General features: G+C 46.5%; 1 protein-coding gene across 1 annotated transcript in view; it reads right to left on the reverse strand.

The window, feature by feature from the left end:
* The window catches only part of LOC119459157 (uncharacterized), a 31,681-nt gene extending 14,380 nt beyond the window's left edge, over positions 1–17,301 (reverse strand). The window contains exons 1-3 of the mRNA XM_037720985.2: positions 17,208–17,301; positions 5,894–6,136; positions 3,270–3,421 (exon numbers count right to left, since the gene is read on the reverse strand). Coding sequence (XP_037576913.1) covers positions 3,270–3,421; positions 5,894–6,004 — 263 coding nt within the window. The 5' untranslated portion in view covers positions 6,005–6,136; positions 17,208–17,301. The remainder of the gene's footprint in view (positions 1–3,269; positions 3,422–5,893; positions 6,137–17,207) is intronic.
* Between the last annotated feature and the right edge of the window lie 5,220 nt (positions 17,302–22,521).

Below are 22,521 nucleotides of genomic sequence, written 5' to 3' on the forward strand. Positions count from 1 at the left end.
AATAACAGGTCGTATAAATATTGCCACGGTGCTACGAGAGCGGCAAAGACGGACGATCACCAACAAGTCGAAAGAGACGACGTAGTAGGGCTAGCTTTAGGTTCCGCCATGTTGGTTGTACCGGCCATATCTTCTGAATAGTAAACACGGTCACATTTAACCTTATATCTGCGCCTGTTTCATTTTTGGTGGAGGTGCGAGGCATGCACAAGACGGAACTTCGCAGCGGGCTTCTCCTTGGCCTGTCCAACCATGGCTGAAAGACGACCAGGCCGCTGGGTCCAGCACGGCGTCATGCATCCGCGCCGCTAGCATCCGCTAAGCCGCAACCGTCAGTCGTCTTGATCCATCCGTGGGACCCTTGCACCTTCTCTCGTAAAGGCACCGGCAGCGTCGACGTCGAAGAATATACGAAAGCGTCGCTGCACGCAACCGATGGGACCTGACATTGATGCTCGCAAATATTGTCTACTACCTCCATGGACCAGCACGCATCTGCTATGGCACACATGAAGAAGAGCTGACCAGGTGGGACTTAAGACAAACACGCCCAGTGCCTAATTGACGTCCAACTTGACTGCACGCTTTGGCTACTGTCATTTTGCTAAGGTAACACAAGCCCATTATCCAGTACATGTTACCAGAGGCAAGATGTAAAAAAGAAGTCGGTAACTGACATGCAAACAAAAAGTTGGCAACATGAGAACGCAATTCGCAGTAGTGGGTAAGCGCCTAAATAAGAAGCAAGCAAACAAGCAGCCTCCAATGCGACCAAAGTTTGTTTTGAGCATTGAAATGATGGTGGCCTGAAAAAAGAGCACCTAGTACAACAAAAATGTATTAGTTGTACTGCGAAGCGTGGCGCAGAAGGCGAATGTTTGATGGCTCGGAAACGAGAAACGGAGCAGTGGCAGGTGGCGGCCATGACCAGTGAGGAATGTGACAAACATAGATGTCAGAAGCGCTATGCAGAACGACGATGTTTGGTGGCCATGACCACCGAGAACCATGACGAACATTACATCCTCACGCAGTAAACATTGAATGAAAGAATCCACTCATCGCCGTTTTCAACTGTTCGCTCCGCAGTGTCAAGGGCTTGGCCGAGGCTCGTAATCAGTTTTCATGTGTTTAGGAAGACCATCTCGTCTCCTGGAGCTAGGTCCGTGGCACTTGCGTCATTTTGTGCAAAACGTTTCCGCCATAATCGTTACGTTGGAATGATATTTCCTATAACATTTGCACTGGTTTCGCTTAACACTGATTGCTACGTAAGCGTAGAATCTGGCATTTTTTATGTTCTGCAACTCAAAATAAAAATTACAGTTCAGATAAACTTGATGAGTTGTGGAGTCTGACGTCCCGATATTTCTCAGTGGCTTTTGACGGATGCCCAATTGGGGGTCCTCCGGAATACTTTCGACAACCTGGGGTTCTTTAACGCGCACCAAATGCAGGATAAATGAGCATTTCGGCATTCCGCTCCCGCACGCACCTCGTGCTCGACCTTGCGACGAGGAATAGCAAGCACTCAACATAGCCGACGAGTGGTGTAAATCCATAGCACTGACACTTTCAACAGAGAAGACGCTCTACATGTCGGTTGCGAACAGCTGGGGCCGTCGAAGGAAACGCCTATCCACCTGCGCCTATCTGGATGTGCTCAGACACCAGCGCCCCAGCTACGCGTACTAGGCGTCGTCATCACAGCAAATGGCTCAGCAAAAGCTTGGATCTGCTAAATTAGGCAGCAAGCGCACCGGGTGTTTCATCTGATCAGACACATCGGCTCCAAGGCTGGGCGAGCCCGCACCAAGACTCTCCGTTTACTCGTTCGAACAGTTCTGCAGCCTCGTCTTATCTATTCGGCTCAATTCCAGTACCTCACAGCTACAGATAGGGTCCGTCTAGAATGCATCAACAGGGAAGCAATGCGCGTCGTTACCGGTCTTCCACGATGCACGCCAATCCCGACACTTCAGAAAGAGGTGCAACTAAACACCATTGACGAGCTGATTCATCAACGCCATCAAGCGAGGGATCTAAAGTCATCCTTTCTGCAACCTACTGCTCACTTAGTGGCATACATGGGCAGTGTGGTTTCTACCTCGCCAACTTCGATAGACACCCTTCCAACCCGGGACCACCAGCAACTTACTGACAACAAACCCATCGGCCGCCTCCGAAATCCGGTCCCTCGTCCATCAGCTACCTTCCGCCGCCACATAGAAGAAGCCAATGCCGCACTCCCAAAAGGTTCACACCGATGCGAGCTGCATGGGCATACAAGTGGTTACGTCCACTGTGGTGCAAGGGCGCCCATCTATAAGTGCTAATTATGTGTACCGCCTGACAACTCCGCTCCCATCGGTCAGTGCTGAGCTTTTGCCCATACGAGACGCAACAAACTTGGTGACAGCTGCTTCCAAGTCACCAGCACCGGTTATAACAATACGCACTGACTCCACCTCGGCCATAAAGGAGATTCGGAAGGTATACAACGCTCACCCTTTCGCAGACTAAATACATAGAATGACTGCACAGATGCCCGGTCAGATTCGGATACAGTGGATTCCACGGGACACCATTTCTGCTCACATAAAAGCTGACATCGCCACCCACAGTGAGCTGCCACTAGCTGTGGAAGCTCCTTTACCCAGTGACCCCCCGGGTAATTTCCTCCACCACAAGGAGGTTCTCCGCCACACCACATGAGATTTAATTCCACCATGTGGTTCGAACCTCCCAGGTGACCTTACACGCCAGGAGGAGGTGGTGTTGTGGAGGCTGCGTGTGGGGGTGGCACTTACCCCATCGGTCACCTATGCCTGGCCCCAACACCACCGTGGACCATTTGCGGATACCTGCCCATATTGTCCGGATCGAGCATCCGCGGCTACAAAAACCCCCGTTGTGAACATGCCCTGGTCTAAACCAGGTCCGACGGCGCTGCCTCCAAACAGTGGGCATTCATCCTACGCGACCACCGGACTATGATTCATGGCTCTATGGAAGCAACCATCGAGCACTATTGATGTTCATCGCCGAAACCGGCCTACATTTCTATATTTAATAGTTTATGCCGTTGGGCGAACTTTCAAAAAAAGGAACACGCGACCTCGTGATCAACAGGGCAACGCCACATCGAATGAGCGAACGCTGCGGTGGCCTGCAATAGACTAACGATATATATAACGCAAGTTATACGTGCGTCATTACCATATCATTTGAGTTTGTATGTTTGTTTTTGCTCTATTAATCGCACTTACGTTCGGTGGTCAATTGGGCTCTTCAGGTACCAGGAGTAGGTGCCCTCTTTCTTCGTTTCGTCGAAACTTGTCACCGAAGCTGTCATGCACTGGTAAGCTGGATCAGAGCTGGATGTATATGCTGCAGCCATGAACGGCACCGAAGCCACCATCTGCACGAATGTAGGTGTGCGTCAAATTTTGAAGCTACAACAAGATTTTCTAGTATGCTGATTTTGTTACCGCCAGCGAGAGCCATGGTACGAAGCGCTTTGATGCCGTGTGACTCTCTTAGTCTGCTTAACCGTCTTATTCGGCTATGAAGAGTGTTTGTGCACATTACTCTATTAGGTATAAAAGACCGAATTTATGACGCTTTTGTTCATAAGGGCTTTTTGCCATTGATCAGCCACCTTCGCTAACAAGGCCTGCGTCACAATGGGCTGCGATCCATTCTTACGAACATTCTAACTGAAGATATTTTTCTAATGATGTGACCAATTTTCGATCTTCAATAATCCAATTTCTCAGAAAGAGAAAGAATGGCTCCTTGCTCTAATATTGCAGGCGTCTATTAGTAAGTACCACTTCCAGCTCGCAAACCAGGTATGACGACGCGTGTTCTGAGTGAGCTGAAATATTCCCAACACGCCATAAACATAGTCTTAAAACGTCACCTCACAGAAAAAAAGACACGTATTCAAACATTTCTATGGTGTTGCACCTCGAGTGAAGCTTTATGATGGCAGCTGGAGAGCTGGTTCTGTGTAAGGCACGCTTAATGATGCTGACTTTTATAACAAGTTTAGATCAAGAACTAGTTGACATTTTTAGGGCGCGAACCCAACAACATGGTGATACCCGACAGGACAAAAAAATAACTACTAACAGCATGATATATCCCGCATAACATCCAACCACAGACATCAAGGCATCGAATAGACGGGAGCGTACATTTAAATACCATTTTTCTAACGGTTTCAGTGAACTATTGCACAACCTAAAGGCGCGAGATGCGGCGAATGGCGTGTGGCGGCGAGGCCCTGGAGTCATTGCACTAGTATTTCAAATCGTCTATATTCAGTAGATGTTTATTCCTTTCATGCATGCTTTGTTATATTTACATATGCTAATATTTTTCATGACTGTTATTGCACTAGTGTTCGTGTTCTCAAAAGTTCGTTGCCTCCACACAGTTTGCAATTAATATAATATTTTGCTGCACGCCAATGGCTTCGTTCCATTCCTATTCCTTGGTGTAAAATACTTCATGCAGAAAACTCTCAACTGGCCGAAATTGCTCCAAAAATTGTGAGAAGTAGCATTGGCTGTATTCAGACAATTCTGCCATAGTACGGATTTTACACGCAACAGGCGCTGTTCTGTATTCCTGGATCGGCGAATAAACAAAGCTACGAGGTAACCAGGCACGCGCTAATAGCTCTGCAGCGCACCGCAAGACATTCCGCTCAGGTCTGTAATGGCACCTGCCTCGACCTTTGATGAAAAACACTTAAATAGTGATGTGTTAGATCAAAGCGCTTTCTTATTTTCATACAGTGAATTTCTCTTTCACCGCCCCGTTCCATGTCATTTCACGCCATCTCGGTATTTTACATAATTTACAGCCAATGGTCGCTGATAGACGGCCCGCTTAGATGAAGTGCATGCATCGTCATTATATCCAACAAGCGGTGCACTTGCGGTGCATGGCAGGTGTTTATGGTGAATTTAAAATTTTTTAAATAATATAAACAGCTCAACAGCGGTAGACTTCGAAGGAAGATAAGGTCTTCCGAGGCATGTTAGGTATAATATCTGTCTTGTTTAGATTGCACAACCATCGGTATCCCGTCACAATTTTAGACTGCACCATCTCCAGGATTTGCGCATAGTTTTTGTTGAGTAAGTCGCACTTCCGGTTCTGGTTTCAGGCGCGCTCCGTTTAAACGAGCGCATCTGCGTTTATTTCCGACCTGCATTGCACTAATCACGCAATATTACAGCTCCGTACACAGCGCTTCACTAACATCGTGCGTGTTTTTTTTTTGCTCCAAATTTCATTTTAAAGCCCCTTTTGCTGTTCTACATGCACTAGACAAAAGCGGTCAGAACTCCGACCCCATGTTTACTAAAATGACCTGAAGTCGAAGAAGAAGACCATGTCTTCAAAAATGCTTAAATTATGGCTACTACTGTCGTCATCGCGAAAAGCTATATTAGCTTTTTTATTATAATTGCTTCAAGAGCTGCTTCAGTGCCGTTCTTCGAGCGAAACGGCTTGAGTTGTTGTTTGCAGCCTTTCAGTGTGCATTTTACAGCGTGTACGCATAGAGCTCAATTGCATTTTCCTCTTTCTCTTCTTTTTCCCAGTGTAGGATAGCCAACCGGACGCTCCTGTGGAGGATTTGCCTGCTTTTCCTCGCCATACTTTTATGTCTGTCTCGCAATAGCGAGAAAAATAAAACGTTGCATTTGAAGCCTGCCTGGCCGAGAAGCCAAGACGAACATTGCAAAGCACTCAGGACTGTTACTCGATCACTCGTGCAGCTTGCGGTTGCACGAGTTACTTGCGTCTTGACGTTAGTGCCTGGACGTCTGGCATGTTTTCACGTGTGTCTTGATAACTGTGGTAGGAAACTTACCTGTATTACCCTGTAGGCGTCTACCTGAACGTGGGTACCTTTGTCCTTCTTAAAATGGCAGCTGACCATTGCAGAAACCAGCAAGCACAGGTATGCCTTTGGCAAAATCATGCTGGCAGCATCGACAAGATTCCACGAATGCGTAGTTGGGCCGTCTAGGTGCGTCAGCGCCACTTTGCGTAATGGCGAGGGTATGATCGGCCAGCTTCAGCCACAGCACGTCACGGACAGCTGGGTCTCTTGCTGAAAAGTTAACATAGCAGTATTAAAGAACAGCTGACTTAACAACGTCGAACAGGAAACTTGCACTGATATAGTGATCCGGGAAATCACCACATGCGCAAAATTCACCGGAAGCGAAAAATAAGTGTTTTTTTTGGGGGGGGGGGGGGTGGTTATTCGTCATTTTCAGTTTCCTACATGCAGAGCACAAAAGTTCAAAGAAAAAAAAAAGCCGCCTTACTGCACCTGGCTAGCTACATAAAGCAAGTACATGAAAGGAACAAAACAAACATCGTGTACATGGATCAGTCTGACGATAAATGTTATGCATAAAACCTACGAATTCATCATACAGCATCAACTAAATATAAAGCAAAAATCAACAAAACTATAAAACACAAATGCTTAGTACATTACAAATGTCGCCAATGCTTAGTCATTACATAAAAATCTAAACATAAAAATTCCAGCTGAACCATTTCACGATAGCCGTGTCGACGGTGCTGCGATAGCATTGAAGTCATGTAGCGTCATATATACATATATATGCATAACATATACCCCCTACCGAAACTCGCTATGTGCAAGCCATGTACTGCTGCTAGGATACTCTCACACTTTCCTACGGATACGCCGCATCATATAGTGGCGCCGCCGTTAGGCCCGCGCCGGCCCTCCTAAATGCATTGTCTGCCGCCGAATACGAAAGCTGAGAAACGCTTTTCTAGGGCTCCGAAAACGGTCTGAAATCCAGATGATCCGAAATAGAAAAACTGCGTGAAGTAAACCTAGCATGCAAATTAAAATAAAATACGGGTGCAAAACAAACACGCGGTAAAGGTTTTGCTACCTCTAACATACCAATTTTTAACACTTTCACGAGCGACAATCTTCGTATAAAGCAGACTTGTACTTAACGAATAAGTTGCAAATAATTATTTCTATTTAAATAATACTGTGATTCTTTTATAACTGAAAAATTATTTTATTTTGTTTACTCGGCAACGCTCACTGCCATCCAATAACTGTTTCTTAAACCATTACATCTAGCAAGTCACCTTAATCCCAAATTAAACAAGCAGACAACGCATGTTTAAGCACTAGAAAGAGAGAGAGAGAGCGAAAACCTTCCTTGAAGTGAGTTCGGGTTGAAAACAATGTACCAGGATTACCTCCTTCCCACAATTAGCGTCCTGCGCCTACGCCTGGATAACCGGAAGATAGCAGGCTTGCCGATTCGCCAACCTCTGTTAGAAGCACTTTTATGCGGGCTTCATAGGTGGTAACAGCTCCAGTTGAAAGTTTCGCTTAGTGCAGCCTGACTTCTCTGATATAGACAGCAACTCATGGCCGGTAAACTTGCACATTTACTGTCGGATATATGACTCACGTACAAATATTTTGCAAAAGTAACACACGAACAGTATGTTAAAAGGTCAATAATGTGCAGCTTTCTGAAATATTACACCGATTTCGCCCCGTTCTTGAGGAACTTGAGCACCTGCAGCCGTCCGTTACTAGTCCTCATTTATATCTAGAAGACTAACCGGAAACAGTTATAACTTCGCCTAGAAGTCAGAACGTGAAACAAAACAGTGGTTCACCCCTTTTGTGGAAGAGTTTGGCCTCGGATACTTCAGCGATCCCAGTAAAGCAACTACAGAACCCGGGTCAATATGCGCACTGGTTCCTACGGAGGGCCCTCCTGGGCACGGACGGATGTTTCGCGTATAGGCATATACAGCGGCGCTGTAAAACATGTATAGCATACCTGAATAAATCAAACAGGTGAGGTGTAACTTGAAATAGCAGAAGTTTGGGCGAGTTCGTATTCCATGTCTTATACTTTTAGCGCACGAAAACGGGCGAGACACAGATGACGACGCGGACACAGCGCTAACATCCAACAATTTTGTATTCTGCGAAGCGCTTCACACATATATAGTCAAAAGACAGCAGCGCACGCAAGCGCATATGTACTGGTTTTGAACACATGACGGCAACGTGACATGTGTAATAGAAAAGATGAGATCGAAGATGAAAAAGGTAACCATTACTAGCAAAAAAAATTTTGTTGTAGCTGCAAGATTACGATGCTATCTTCATCACGCCACCCTCTATACCTTGTTTAAAAAATCAAATCCTCTTTTGTTACGATCAATTGACGGTGCGCTAACACAAGTATTCCCTAAACTAGCGATCTTCGCCGCTTCAATTAATCTCACTTGTTTGCACTGGGATTCTTGTTATCACAGTGCACTGCTTATAAATGGGACTGCACCCATGCTTTCTGTAGTGAAAAGCCAGATGGCCCACTCCTCCAGTTCGCACGTTATTTGCGCATTCACGCAGCCTATCATTCATGCACCTTCCCGTTTGGCCGATGTATTTTTGCCACACGACAAGGGTAGTTCATACACGATATTGTTCTCACAATGAACATGGCCTTCCTTGTGCTTTGTCTGGCAACTTGGCATCTCAGAATCGCAATAGCTGGCCTTGTACAAGTTGGACAGCTTGCTCGGCGCTGAAAAGATGACGCTTACATTTGCGTTAATGGCAATCTTCTTCAGCCTGTGTGAGATATCATGGATGTACGGTATTATTGAGCGTTGCTGCTTCCTTCGGACAATTTCCGGTGAAGCGAACTGCTCATCCTCTTGCCCGCGCTTCACGGTCTTAAGGAGACCTTCGGCCACAGCTGTGATGAAATAATGCGGAAAACCAGCCTGTTTGAGGCGATCCCCTTGCGCAAGGAAACTGGAAAAACGTTTGTGAGGACATGAGCGGCGAAGAACATTCATTAAGGTTGACTTTGCGATGCCTCTCCTAACCAACTTAGAGTGGCATGACGAAAATGGCGGTAGCGGCTTGTTCGCCCTCGGTTCATATCCCCATTGTACTTTGTCTCCCCCAAAAAACATTCTTATGTCGAGGAATCGTAATGTACCATCCTGTGGTATTTCATGCGTGATAGTTAGCGGGTGCAAACACTTGTTAAAAAGATCTAGCACTTGCGTAACATAGGAAAAATCCTCTCACTTGAACTTGAATCGAGAAGCACAAGGTAGTCGTCGACATACCTATACACCTTCTTTACATTTCAGTTTTCTAATCTGGCATCCAGTATCCTGTTTTGGCGCAATACAGGAATACAAAATTGGCGCAATACAGGAACCAATGCAAATTCCTTGTTTTTCGAGATAAACACTTCCATCCCCTTTGGAGAACGTCAAGCGAAGATAGGCGGACAGTAGTTCAAGAAAACCCTGTGTAGGTATGCAGATGGTGTTTACAAACTTGAGTTCATCGTAAGCATCAATAGCCTCTTGAACACATATTAATAACTCATCATGTGGCAGTGAATAATATAGATCTTTTACATCTATAGAGAAAGCGTTCAAATTACTGCCTGCATGTGTCTTCAGGTAACCTATCACTTCTTCGGAGTTCTTCGTCAGAAAAGGATCTTTAACTGCTAGCAATTTCAACTTGCGTTGAAGAAAAAGGCCTACGGACTTTCGCCAAATTCCACCTTCTGACGCTAAATACGCAGTGGCCATTCTGGTTTATGGGTGTTGATCGAAAAAACATTTCAAGGCTTCCAGCTTTTTTACTTTCTATTCACGGACCATATTACTCAGGTTTAATTTCTGACAAAGCTTCTTAGCTTCCGTTTTCACTTTTGCAAGTGAGACATCATTCCTGCTGTGAAATTCCTGCATGTTGCAGTTTCGCCCGAAAGGCAAACCATCGATTGCGAGAGAAAATTAGTAGAGAGCTATTCGGAGTAGAGATCGTTGTTTTATCGGCTGCATAAACTTGGGCACATTCGCTTACTAACTGAATTAACAATCGTGGTGTCAGCGCGCACAAGCAAACATGAATAGATCACACTGAATGACCACAGACAACGACTGTCAAAACGCTGGCAGCAAGCGCAGCCGCCGCAGCGGGCAGGGCGAAGGTTCGTGCGGTCGCTTCAACGGAAACTGAGCGGCGAATGCACAGCGCATACAAAGGTCAGAGCCGTGTGGAGATAAGATACGGTGCGGGCGACCGCCACCGCCGGGCAAAGTGCAGAGGAGTTGTGCAGAGAAGTTGTTGGCAGAGGAGAAGCTGTCCCCCCTCCCCCCCCCCCTCCCGCCCGCGCTGTCTTCCCGATTGCTTGCTTTCGCGTGGGAGATGGAGTGGCCAGTTCCTCTTGCGCCCAGTTGCAAGATAAGCATTTGGTGAAGAAGCACAGAGTCGCCCCGCCTCCCTCCCTTCCTCCCATACCCCCATGGTCTTTCGCGCGACGGTCGCGTTTGCTTTCCGCCGTGCGTTCGCTTTCCGTGATTGCGCGCGTCCGCCGCGCGCTTTCACACGCGCATACGGCGCGCGGCGACGATTTTATTGCCCTTGGACTATACGGAACCTCACGGCGACGACGACGACGACGGAAGAAATCCGGTTGAAGTGTCCATATAAATGCTATCACAATAAAACGAAATCCAACGCCTCATCTGCCTTCTGTTTTAAGAGTTGTGTGGGATAACAACGAAACCACCCTCCTTATCTGCAGGAAGCAGTGCCAAGCTATTTTCGCGAAGGAAATATCTGACACGTTTCAATGGCAGTGATGGCCGGGATAGCTTAGCTCGCGACACAACATCCACACGTGCTGAAATGTACAATCCCACTTCATTTCCCTCAGCGCGTTTAGAAACGTCTCTAACCAAGGTTAACAGTTCAGGAGCGGACAGTTTAGGTTCAACAGCAAATTTTCGTCCCAGCTTCAGGGTGTCTCTCACATACCCAGGCAGTTGCATGTCTCCCTCGATGTGTACTGCCTTGATCTGGTTCTCTTGATTTTTCTGTTTTGCCCACAGTTTTTTTTTGCTAGTAATGGTTACCTTTTTTCATCTTCGATGTCATCTTTTCCATTACTCATGTCACGTTGCCGTCATGTGTTCAAAACCAGTACATATGCGCTTGCGTGCGCTGCTGTCTGTTGACTATATATGTGTGAAGCGCTTCGTAGAATAAAAAATTGTTGGAAGTTAGCGCTGTGTCCGCATCGTCATCTGTGTCTCGTCCCTTTTCGTGCGCTAAAAAGTATAAGAGATGGAATACCAACTCGCCCAAACTTACGCTCTTTCAAGTTACACCTCACCTGTTTGATTTAGTCAGGTATGCTATACATGTTTTACAGCGACGCTGTATATGCCTACACGAAACATCCGTCCGTGCCCAGAAGGGCCCTCCGTAGCAACCAGTGCGCATGTGCGAAAGAAAAAAAAATCTAGTTTGAGAGGAGCTAGGAGCAAGAGGAGAGGGAATATCTGGGTCTTTCACCTCGGAGTAACACGTGTTGGTGACGTACAGAGCGATCCACTGTTAAAGGGAACACCGGAGCGCGTGGCGTCTGCTCGGCGCCACCGCCGGCCAGCGGCTGCAACGAGTGTCGCGCAGGCGCAGTGAGTGCTGTGGGCGATGCTTTTTCGTCGTGTGCTACCGTCTGCTTCCGCGCTACGGATCGTCACGAAGCCAGCAGCTCGCGTAATTCGTATTTAAAAGCAGCCACTTTCATTCCACCTGGAAGGAAAGTGACAGAATTGATTTATAATCAGATAACTGCCTTAAACCATAGCAGCGTTGACACTGCCGTCTTTTCTTCGCCTTCTCGTTTCATAAAGATTTGCCTGCTTCAAAATTTTTTTACTGAGCTCGTCGCTTCCAATGATTCAACGATAGCTCGAGTGATAGTTCTTCATATAGTACAGTGGACTCCCTTAAGACGAACTTGAAGGGACCAGGAAAATTTGTTCGTCTTATCCGGAGTTCCACTTAACAGAAGTGCACACAAAAAATAATTGGCAACATGACCAGGTGAATCCAAATATCTTACTTAAAAACGGCAAATGAAGTAGGTTTACAACGGGGAGAAAATGACATAAAACGCATTTATTTACCTAAAAACTGTTTTAAGTCGTACTATTGCTTCGCATTATCCAGTCCGTGATGGATGTTTGTCACTTCTGTGCAAATCGGTGAGCAGCCACAAATGACGTCATCTTACCTAATGGCCTTAAAAACCCTTCTGTGCTTTCCATGCTGCTGGAAAAGGTTCATGAGGGAGTTCAAGCAGGCATCTGCCGCCTCACAGGTTGTAGCCTGTAGGACCCGTATGATCAGGCGAGGTCACATGCTCCCACTGAGAAACAGCAGTGGCCAGGAGTTTCTCCGCTTTATTCTTTTTTTCATTTTTCCCCTCTTGTTTTCGCCTGTGTCCAGCGACGATGTGCGCCGCAGGCCTCCAGTAGGATGCGCCGCGCCCTCGGGCGCGGTGCATTGAGGCACCCTAGCCTCCAGGATCGGTAGCGGTAGTGGTAACTCCGAATGTTGGTCTTAACCGAAGAGTACCTGAGAGGTGGTTCCTCTTAAGCGGACTTTTTTGCATTGAGTCTATGGAAGATCAATCGTTCCTATGTTCCAATGGTTCGTATACATGAATCAACTAGGCTTGGAGAGAGATAATCATCATAATCATCAGGTATAGCCGCCAAGCACATGACTGTGTTGGGAAACGTCCTTTTCCTATTGACCCTTTTCGCGGAGCAGTTTGTTTTAGAGAAACGAGGTGGCGCTCAGGGCGGCGCGCCATACCTCTCCTCAGCGACCGCGCACCAATACGAAACCATTACCGCTTCTGCCTTGCTTCTGTGCGATCAGCTGTCGGGGATGCAACTGAGTTTTCGCTAACACACTGTGCTCCAATCATGCTAGATTGAATCATGTGGATTGAAGACGTGTGCAGTAGTTGGCTGAAAAAATAGTGACTGGCGTGTTAAGGAATAGAACGAATCTGTGTGACCAAGTTCGCGGACCGCCGCTGCAACAGTCCGAACGTGTTACCGGCACTTCGTGATGTACGGCTTTCCTCGAGGATACAGAAATTTGCTCATCCGCCAGCCTAGTATCGATAACCTCCAAAGAAAGGGCTTCATTCCCAGAAAGTCGGCAAGAGTGAGTACCACTCATTAAACAATGACAAAGGGAGTAGCGCCGCTTCCTGTCATACTAAGTTTCGCGCACGTTATCTATACACATCTGTCCCAAATGGCAGGAACACTTGCACCCACTGTATCGCCGACGTTTCAAGAATGAGTGAATGGGCGCATGCTTGAACATATGCGCGCTGTATGCAATAAATGACGGAATACATTGATGGCGTACGAATCGAAGCTGAATGATTCATGACGGTCCACAAGAGTAAGCCAGTTGCAAGCTGTAATATATATTTGCTACAAGGTATCGCAATGTACAAAACAGCTACGTTTCAAGCCTTGTGCGCAGAAAGAACAATCTATCGGAATGGAGCGCACCCGCGAGCGCTTAGGCAGAAAATAATCAGATAGTGGCCGCACCGAGGAACTTCACTGAGTCAGGAACTGACAAGCCACTGCTTCGAAATATTTGCCGAATAAGTAACAAAGAGCAAAACACACTAATCCTGACTGAATTCATGAGCGGAATGTTTGGATAGCTTGGAATACATATATAGCCCTGCTTTTAGAACAAGCATCATATACGCTGCTTGCGCTGTTTGGACATAGCTTAATCAGCTCTGAAAGCGCTTTTGCATGTCCTCTGAAGCTGTGACCAAAGCTTCGTGTCGTTCACCCAGTCACCGTCTACGATATCTCCCAAAACAGAAGTTTTCTAAGCCGCACCGGCGTCGTACACTTCCATTTTAAACAAGGAGGCAACGGAGGCAGTTGAGGCAAGCAATGGACGCGTCACCACGTTTTCAAACATGGCAGCGCCCACGGGATCGCCGCGAAAAGGGTCAATGAGTTCGGAGAAACCCTTACCTGGCTTCGCTTTAGGTGTTGCACTAGCCGTATAAGAGGTGGGTTTGTGGTGAGCAGAACCGGTGAATTATGGTAAATAAAGACTACTATCATAATCATCCTCATTGACAGAAGCTGACCGCCCCCCTCAGAAAAAAACCTGGATCCGCCCCTGAGTGGAACGGAGGAGGAGGGAAGTGGTTGGCGCTACTCTTCATATAGAGGGGTTTTACGGTGGTGGTGATGATGATGATGATTTATTGGCATCCCCTTTGAAACGGGGCGGCGACAAATAGTCACCTAGCCTGCTTGATTTAATCAGGTATACTATACCTGTTCTTTATCTAGCATTTTTGTATACCTGTCATTAATTTTTTTTTCAAAAATTTACCTTGTACCGCTGCCTATGATTTTAAGAGATCAGGTCGTCTCCCTGATTTTTTTCCACCAGTACTCTAATCATCTCTTGCTGATCTCTACGGCTGATCTGTTTATGTTTCCTTCCACTTTAAACCCAAGCGCTTCTGGGAGTTGCACGTTACCTACGGTTCTAGCTGGGTGGATCCCGTCGCAGTCCATCAGAATGTGCTGAGTGGTTTCTGGATCTTTACTGCAGCATACACATGTCTCATCTAGTTCCGAATATTTGTTCCGATATGTTTTCGTCCTTAGGCAACCGGCTCGAGCCTCAAATAGCAAGACACTGCCATTTGTGTTATCGTACAGATTTTCCCTTCTCATTTCCTTCTTCTCATTGTTGTAAATCTCCATTGTTCTTTTTGTTTCTATTCTTTGCATCAGATTCACGGTCTCTATTTCTCTCACTTTTTTTCTGATGACTCCTGGTTGTCTATTTACCGTTTCGATTATCCTGTACTTGGTTGTCAACTTCCTTGACCTCTTCCTCCATTCTGTGTCCACGCTTTTCATGTAGAGATACATTTCATGAAGATTTGCTCTGCAGGGCGACACCTGGCGGCAGTTGCTGGGTCGGATATATTGTGCCCAGGAGCATGCGCAGCCTAATAGTCATGCATAACTGCTTTTGACGAGTGGCGACGTTGAAAAGCGCCTTTGTTTATCAGAGTCTGCACTGGGTCCGAGGGCACTTGCAGCACTGCAAAATGCCATAGAAGTAAGCGTATGGGCTGATAACGTGCGCCGATCCTTTCAAAACAAATGAAGCGCGCTGAAGGACTGTTCGAGAAAACAAAGACGCTTACGAACGTCACCTGTGGTGAAATGCAACAGACGCAAGCCTGCATGTTTATTAGGCCGCGCATGCTCCTGGGTACGCTATCTCGGATGCCGCAACCGCCGCCAGCTATTCTCGCAGAGCAAATCCGGCCGTTCGCGCGCTCTACACAGCAGTGGACGGCAGTGTACTATCGGCGTCAAATGAAACGCGAACAACGGAGCGCGTGGCCGAAGCATAACTGAAGGTATAGTGCGCACCGTCCAGTCATCACCATTGACAGGCGCGTTTGCCCGCACTGCGAGGTTATGCTCCCCCTTTCGTTTGTGTTCTGGTTCTTATTTAATTCAAAGAAAGAAAAGATACTGGCGCAGTTATGATGATGGCGCGAACCGTACCACGCGCACCGCTGATCGCGTTGTAATTGAAACCGATAGCACTTACGGTTTCGCCGCACTGTGCGATAATACTCGCTCTATGCTGCGATATTTTAGTATCTGAGTTCTTCGATTTTTATTTTCTCCCCTTGAACTAAAGAGAACCAGAACAGAAACGAAAAGAGGCAGCAACACCTCGCAGTGCGGTCAACCCGGATGTGCGCGCTTGTCAATGGCGAGTATAGGACGGCGCGCACTATACTTTCAGTTATGCTTCGGCCACGCGCTCCTCTGTTCGCGTTTCATTTGACGCCGATAGTACAGAGGGGTCCACTATTAAAGGGAACACTCGAGCACGTGGCGTCTGCTTGGCGCCACCACCGGCCAGCATTTTAATAAAGTGACCAAGAAAAGGATTGGGAATGCGTCACAGTGGGAGGGATGGGTGCTGCAAGGAACAGCGAAGGCAGATATTATTTGGCACTGTTGTCTTCGCCGCCATAAACACGCCCTCCGACAGCACATTTAGTAGAATGACCGACATTTGCTTTAATCTTCGTATCAAGTGCTACTGTACCAGTCAGTCCGCATCACCACTTTGGTTATTCCTTGTCTTTTATTGCGATAGAAATTATATGAACACTTGAAGCAGATTTCTGCCGTCGGCGTTGCCATGAGGTTTCGTATAAAGTCCAAGGGCAATAAAATCATCGCCGCGCGCCGTATGTGCGAGTGAAAGCGCGCGTGGGACGCGCGCTACCACGGAGAGCGAACGCACGCGGAAAGCAAACGCGACTTCCGGGGTGCGAAACGCCATGGTGGTATGGGAGGGAGGCGCGGCGACGCTTTGCTGCGGCACCAAATCCGTATCTTGCAACCAGGCGCAAGGGGAACTGGCGACGCAATCTCCCACGCGAAATGAGCAAAGCGGGAAGGCAGCATGGGAGGGATGGGGGCTTCTACTCTGCCAGCAAATGCGTTCATGTACTTTGCGCTTTGCGCTTGGTTCTTTATTATATGTTTGCGCCGGTACGGGCTGCCGGTGTTGTCGTGTGCGCCGTATCTTGCAAGCGATCTCCACACGGTTCTGACCTTTGTATGCGCCGTGCATTCGGCCGCTCAGTTTCCGTTGAAGCGATAGACCGCACGAACCTTCGCTCGCTGCGGCGGCTGCGCTTGCTGCCAGCGTTTTGAGAGTGGTTGTCTGCGGTCACCGAGTGTGATCTATTCATGTGTGCTTGTGCGCGCTGACACCACGCTTGTTAATTCAGTTAGTAAGTGAATGTGTCCAAGTTTATGCAGCCGATAAAACTACTATCCCCACTCCGAATAGCTCTCGACTGATTTGCTACCGCAGTTGATGCTTCGCCTTTCTGGCGAAACTACGACATTTTTTTTTAATTTCTGAATCCCCACACATTGAACTCTTTCATGCCTATTTTTTATATTGCACCATCTGGAACACTTTTAAACGATCAAGGAGCACTCGCATTAGGTGCATCGCAGAAACCACACATGGTCGTCGAAAGATTTATCACAAGACCGACCCAGCTCTTTCAACATGTTCACTTGCTTGGTACATTGACAGGAATTGCCACGCAACACATAATCAATACACGAGGCAGCAGCAACAGCGGTACCTTCGAAAGTAATTAGTAAAACGAGTGAAAAGTATGCAAACCAACCTGCAAAGCAAAAGCAGGGCCGTAGCTTGTAGACGATTGCAGCTTCCTGTCGCCGCTGCCTCCAAGTAAGAGAGTGCCGTCGAAATGGGCGGTTCCCCAGCAGTTCCAGCAGTAACGTGCTGCGCGCTCTCCCAGCTCTCGCTGATTGCGCAGGCGATGTTAAAGTTACAGAACCAGAAGTAAGACAGCCGGGCTTCTTCTGGTTCTGGCAATATAGCGTCCGCATGTGCCTGGTAGCCAACAAAAAAATTCAGTACCCTACGTATGTTTGGCTCTATCTTTACACATTGCTAAGATGATAAGTAAAATGAAGCAAATATGTATAAAGATTTAAGCATTTTTTTACTGTTTTCTTGCCTTTGGGTCACTTTTTTCATTTCGAATCGCAAGAGAAGGAACATTCCCTGTCATCACTTCGACTGTCTTTCTGTTCGTGTGCTCCGGCCACACCTTGAACACGTGCATTACTTTTGTACACTGTGCACTCCGAGATCTTCTTTCTGTGACGGCCAGTGTTGCGGCACTACCAGGAAAACGGAAGAAAGGCCACTAGGCCTCTCTTCTGTGCAGCTGTATATGACATGTCGACACGTAGACGCATAGCAGGGACACTTTTAATGCGTTCAGTTTTCCTAGGATACCTTCCCGCTTTTCTTACGGCGCGGCCGTGTCTGCGTAACCATGTTCCCCAACCACCAGTAAAAAAAATTCTTCAAACGTCTCCGGTGTTGCGTGGAGTTGAACCCGCATCACCAAGCTCCTTAAGCAGAGTAGCCAGATGCTTCAGTGCGCTCGACCGCAAATTTTTTTATTGCCTTATTTGCAAGTTCACTGATTACAAACCCACAAGTTCAGACCACAAATGCATAAAAAGACATAAGTAACGTGTACCAACAAGCGCGATTGTAATCGCATCAAAATTATCTTATTTTTTTGTCAAGGGTTCTCACCTCAACCATTACGGAGGGCATTCTTGCGCCAGCTCCAGAACGTCGTTTACACTTTATTGGAAGTACATTCGCAGAGATCGTGCGGCTGGCTAACAGTAATACCGAGCCATTCTGGATTGCGAAAGACTGTGAAGGCCAAGGAGCATTACTAGATCAAAAAGTGCACCATCTTCACTTTCTAACGATAGATGCCTGATGCCGTGGGGATCTAGCGAGAATTTATTTTTAACTGCCATTTGTAAAACGTTGCAAAACAGAATTTTCCGGAATTGCTAGATGAGAAAACTCAATCAACCAATTAATCAATCAGTCTTTTATTTTATCTGAAATAGAGAAGCAGAGAGGACTAAAAGCTCGCAAGCTTGACAGAGGTCCTGCCCCTTTTTAACTTAGCAGTACAACAGACCAACGACAAAATGTACTTTTTCACACAAACAAACAAAAAACACTAGGTAAGAAACACCGCTATTCATTGTGCTAAAAAATAAAATAGCAACAACGCTATGGGAAAGAAAGAAACAATTTATTAATGCATGCGGTATCACCACATAAACTTGTTCAGAAAAATTTGTTTAATAACCATATTTGAATGCTCGTCAGGGTCAAACATTTCTTGATTTAACTTATTTAATAACACTGGCAGAGTATACGAGATAGATTGCTCGGTGTAATATGCTGTAGGTGTCGGAAGTAACCACATTTCTTTTTGTCTGGTCTGCGAAATATGAGTGTTTTTTGGAAGTTCTGCCAGATGACCAATATAATTTTCATCATTTCGTGAAGAGGATTTGAAGCTAATTAAAAGTCTGTAATTGTATAAGACAGAGACTGGTAATATTTTATATTTTAAAAAAAGGTGACGTGTTGGGAAACAGTAAGGCACACCAGCAATGCACCTCACAGCTCTTTTTTGAAGAAATTGCAACTTGGACAAAGTAGTGATACCCGTAGTACCCAACACGGTAGTAAAATATTGTAAGAGAGAGTGAATTAAAGAGTTATAAACCAGCAGCCTAACTTTAGCAGGAAGAATATCGCGCAGGCGTGACATAACAACGACTGCTGAAGATATTTTTGATCTGATATAACCAACGTGATCATTCCAATTCAAGTGCTTAGAAAATATAACGCCAAGGATTTTGACAGAATATACTATCTCCACAACGATTGTAGAATCTACTATCTCTAAAGTATGTGCAATAGTTTGATTTCGTAATTTCGCACTGTCCTGGCCAGCTCCTCATTGATGCTGACGCACTATCTACATGTGCACGAGTCAAAGGAGAATCCAGAAACAATCACTCATAATAATTAAGCTGTTGGAAGACACGGAAGGTCTCCAGTTTATCATTGGAAAGTGTTTATCATTGGAAACCAACTATGGTTCAAAGGACTCTTCATCTGTACCACGACAGTGCTGTACTGGGTGGACATGATAGCCTCTGGCGCACATATAAGAAATTACTCATCGGATTCAAATGACCGGGTACGAAAAATGACTCCAGCATCTACATCCGCGCATTGCACCTGTTCCAGGTGAACGTTAAATTCAAGCAGTTGACAAATGTTAGGAGTAAACCCGCCATATTGAAGCGTCCCATTCGAAGTTATTCGTTTGCAATTAGTGGAGATAAAAAATAAGGGGAAATGAGTCAAATGAAAGGAAGCTTGCCTGCTTTTCATAGATGAGTGCACGAGGATGGTCGCGGCTAAAACTGGAAAACAAAAATGAGTGGATTGGCGTTTTAGAACAGCTTTATTGATCTGCTTAAGGCTAAAGCCTTAAGCACACACAGACGCTGGCTTTCCGGAGTAGCAAATTATCAAAGTGGGCCCAGGAGCCCAGGTTAATAATCAAGTATTGTTCTGCAGATACCACCCGGCACCAAACGGCTTAGCGTAACATGCCATACGAGACGTCAAGCGGTATCTAAAGCTATTCCTAGACTTTACAGACGGCTGGCAATGATGGCCCGATGCAACTGTGAATTATCACAACAGATCGTACACCACTGGTGGAAGCTGCAGTCCTCAATCTTCCACTTCGAGGACAGCGCCTATAGTTACTGAGGATCGTGAGCTACGCCTTCTTGAAAGGCTCGAACTCACTGAAGTTAAGAAAGCTATCAAAGGACCAGATGTTTACAAGCACTGCGTCGTGGGAAAGTTAGATAAAAGGCACAAGAGCGACCGGACATACCGGACATACAACCGGGACATACAACCGGGACCGGACTTACAACCGGGAGAATGTAATTGCAAGGACACGAGCTCAGACTTCACATTCAAAATTTTACGGACCATTCCAAGTGGTTAGGACCGCCTCCCAGCATAGAATATTGAAGAACGCCTGGTGCACCGTAGTCTCGAATCAAAAAGATAGCGCCTCTTTTCGCTACATATTCAAGTATTTCACCAGGACGTATAATCAAACGAAGTCCGGGAGAGTGAAGAGGTCTCAGGGGGACGCATCAAAGAATAAGAGTAGGAATAAGGGGAAAGCAATTTTACTTTGTGGGGTTTTACGTGCCAAAGCCAGTTGTGATTATGAGGCACACCGTAGTAGAGGGCTACGGATTAATTTTGACCACTTGATGTTCTTTAACGTGCACTATAACACAAGCACACCGGCGTTTTTTGCATTTCGCCTCCATAGAAATGCGGCCTCTGCGGCCGGTATTCGATCCCGCGAGGGGGAGAGCAAAGACAAAATAAGTGAGATTAAATGGTGGATGACACCCGCCTCACAAAGTATAGGTATTTTCTAACGCCATTCTCGTTAGGAATGCTACATATATATCCTCAGCATACAAAACAAAGGTGTAAAGAGGCATCTGGAAGAGAGAGGTCGGTTACGCAGGAGACCCAAGGAGAAGGGAATGTTCGTCTCAGCCTCACAGTAGGTCGCTTGAAGGCCCGCTGCCGCGAAATCTTGGCGAGCAAAAAATCCCTGTTTAAGATAGGTGGCGCGGCCTTTGCATGAAAATTTGCACTTAAAATAGCAATTTTGTCACTACACAAAAATGCCGCTAAAATAATTTTGACAGGAACTAGGCAGTAAACAGGACAGGGTGCGCGCATACAACTGATGTTTTTTTGGAAGCAGCACGTCAAAAATAAACATCGCCTCAGGTTGACAGACAGGCGCACAATGACGGCTAGCGTCCACGAAATGTATTCAGTGGAGCTTATCGATTAAATCGAATTCAGTTTTCATACGCAAAGAAAAGTTGTCACTACACCGGTGTCACCCTAGTACGTCTCTGGCAGGTCGACTGTGACAACACTATTACCATTTCCGAGCTTACTAATGCACCCGAAAAATGGCTTGAACGCGAACTCCTCGCAGTGAGGAAGCATGTCAGCAAATGTCCTATATCTTATGGCTAAAGCATGCACTGGCGCCTGACCATTTCTACATATCCTTTACTTTTTGACATTTCATGTCACATGATATGGGACTTTTATACACAACACCCACAGGGTGTGAAAATGACTGGCGTGCATCTTGTTGCATGCGGTCAACTTTCGCTATCTCGAAACATGCGCACACCTGCGAGAAAGTTTGCAGGACTTCGAGAAAACAATCGTGCGTACTCTATAACCATTAACCTATCTTTTGGCCTACCGCGAATGTCTATTAATCACATCTCCGCGGCAACGCTGAACGACGCTATGGTGGGCCCTGTGTTGCGGAGCACATAGATCTGCGAAAGTAGTGGGAGTAGGCGCATTCGCGAAGACCAACGTCTTGTCCGAGCATCGTTCTGCTAGGGTAATTTATTTGGCTCGTTGTAGCCACTGATAATTATCCGCTTCCAACGAAAGCACTAAACACACTTAAGCGTGGTTTTATGCGAGTGCCGCTTCACTCCCATTTGCTGCGTTTGACTGTCGTTTTCCGTAGCCCTTCCGCGCATGCAGGGGTGAGAAAAATATCAAAGCCCCTTCTTTAAAGAAATGTGGTTCAACGCGAAGCATTCTCCCATGCCAACTGAATCAAAGTCTAAAGCCAACGACCACGCAATTAGCCCAGGAAATGCCAAGGGACCCGATGCGATGCGTATGTGATTTGATTGCTTGTTTAGGATTGTATTTTTTAAATGTTGAAGTTGAATGAAGACCCATTTCGTTAAGTTGCATAGTCTTTATTTTAGATCATGTAGCCATTGATTACACTCACACTTTCACGAACGACTTTACACTTGCACAGTATTGCCTTGCGATCCTTGTGCTACCACAGCGTCACGCAATGCATTCCCGGCCGTCACCATGGGTAGGCCGCGGGTGCAGCGCATGGCAGAAGAGGCTGCCGCACGCGAACGTAAGCGCGAGCGCGATGGTTCCGACGAGGCCGATCCCGT

This window comes from Dermacentor silvarum, chromosome 7 (assembly GCF_013339745.2).
Source record: "Dermacentor silvarum isolate Dsil-2018 chromosome 7, BIME_Dsil_1.4, whole genome shotgun sequence".
Classification (NCBI taxonomy): Eukaryota; Metazoa; Arthropoda; class Arachnida; order Ixodida; family Ixodidae; genus Dermacentor; species Dermacentor silvarum.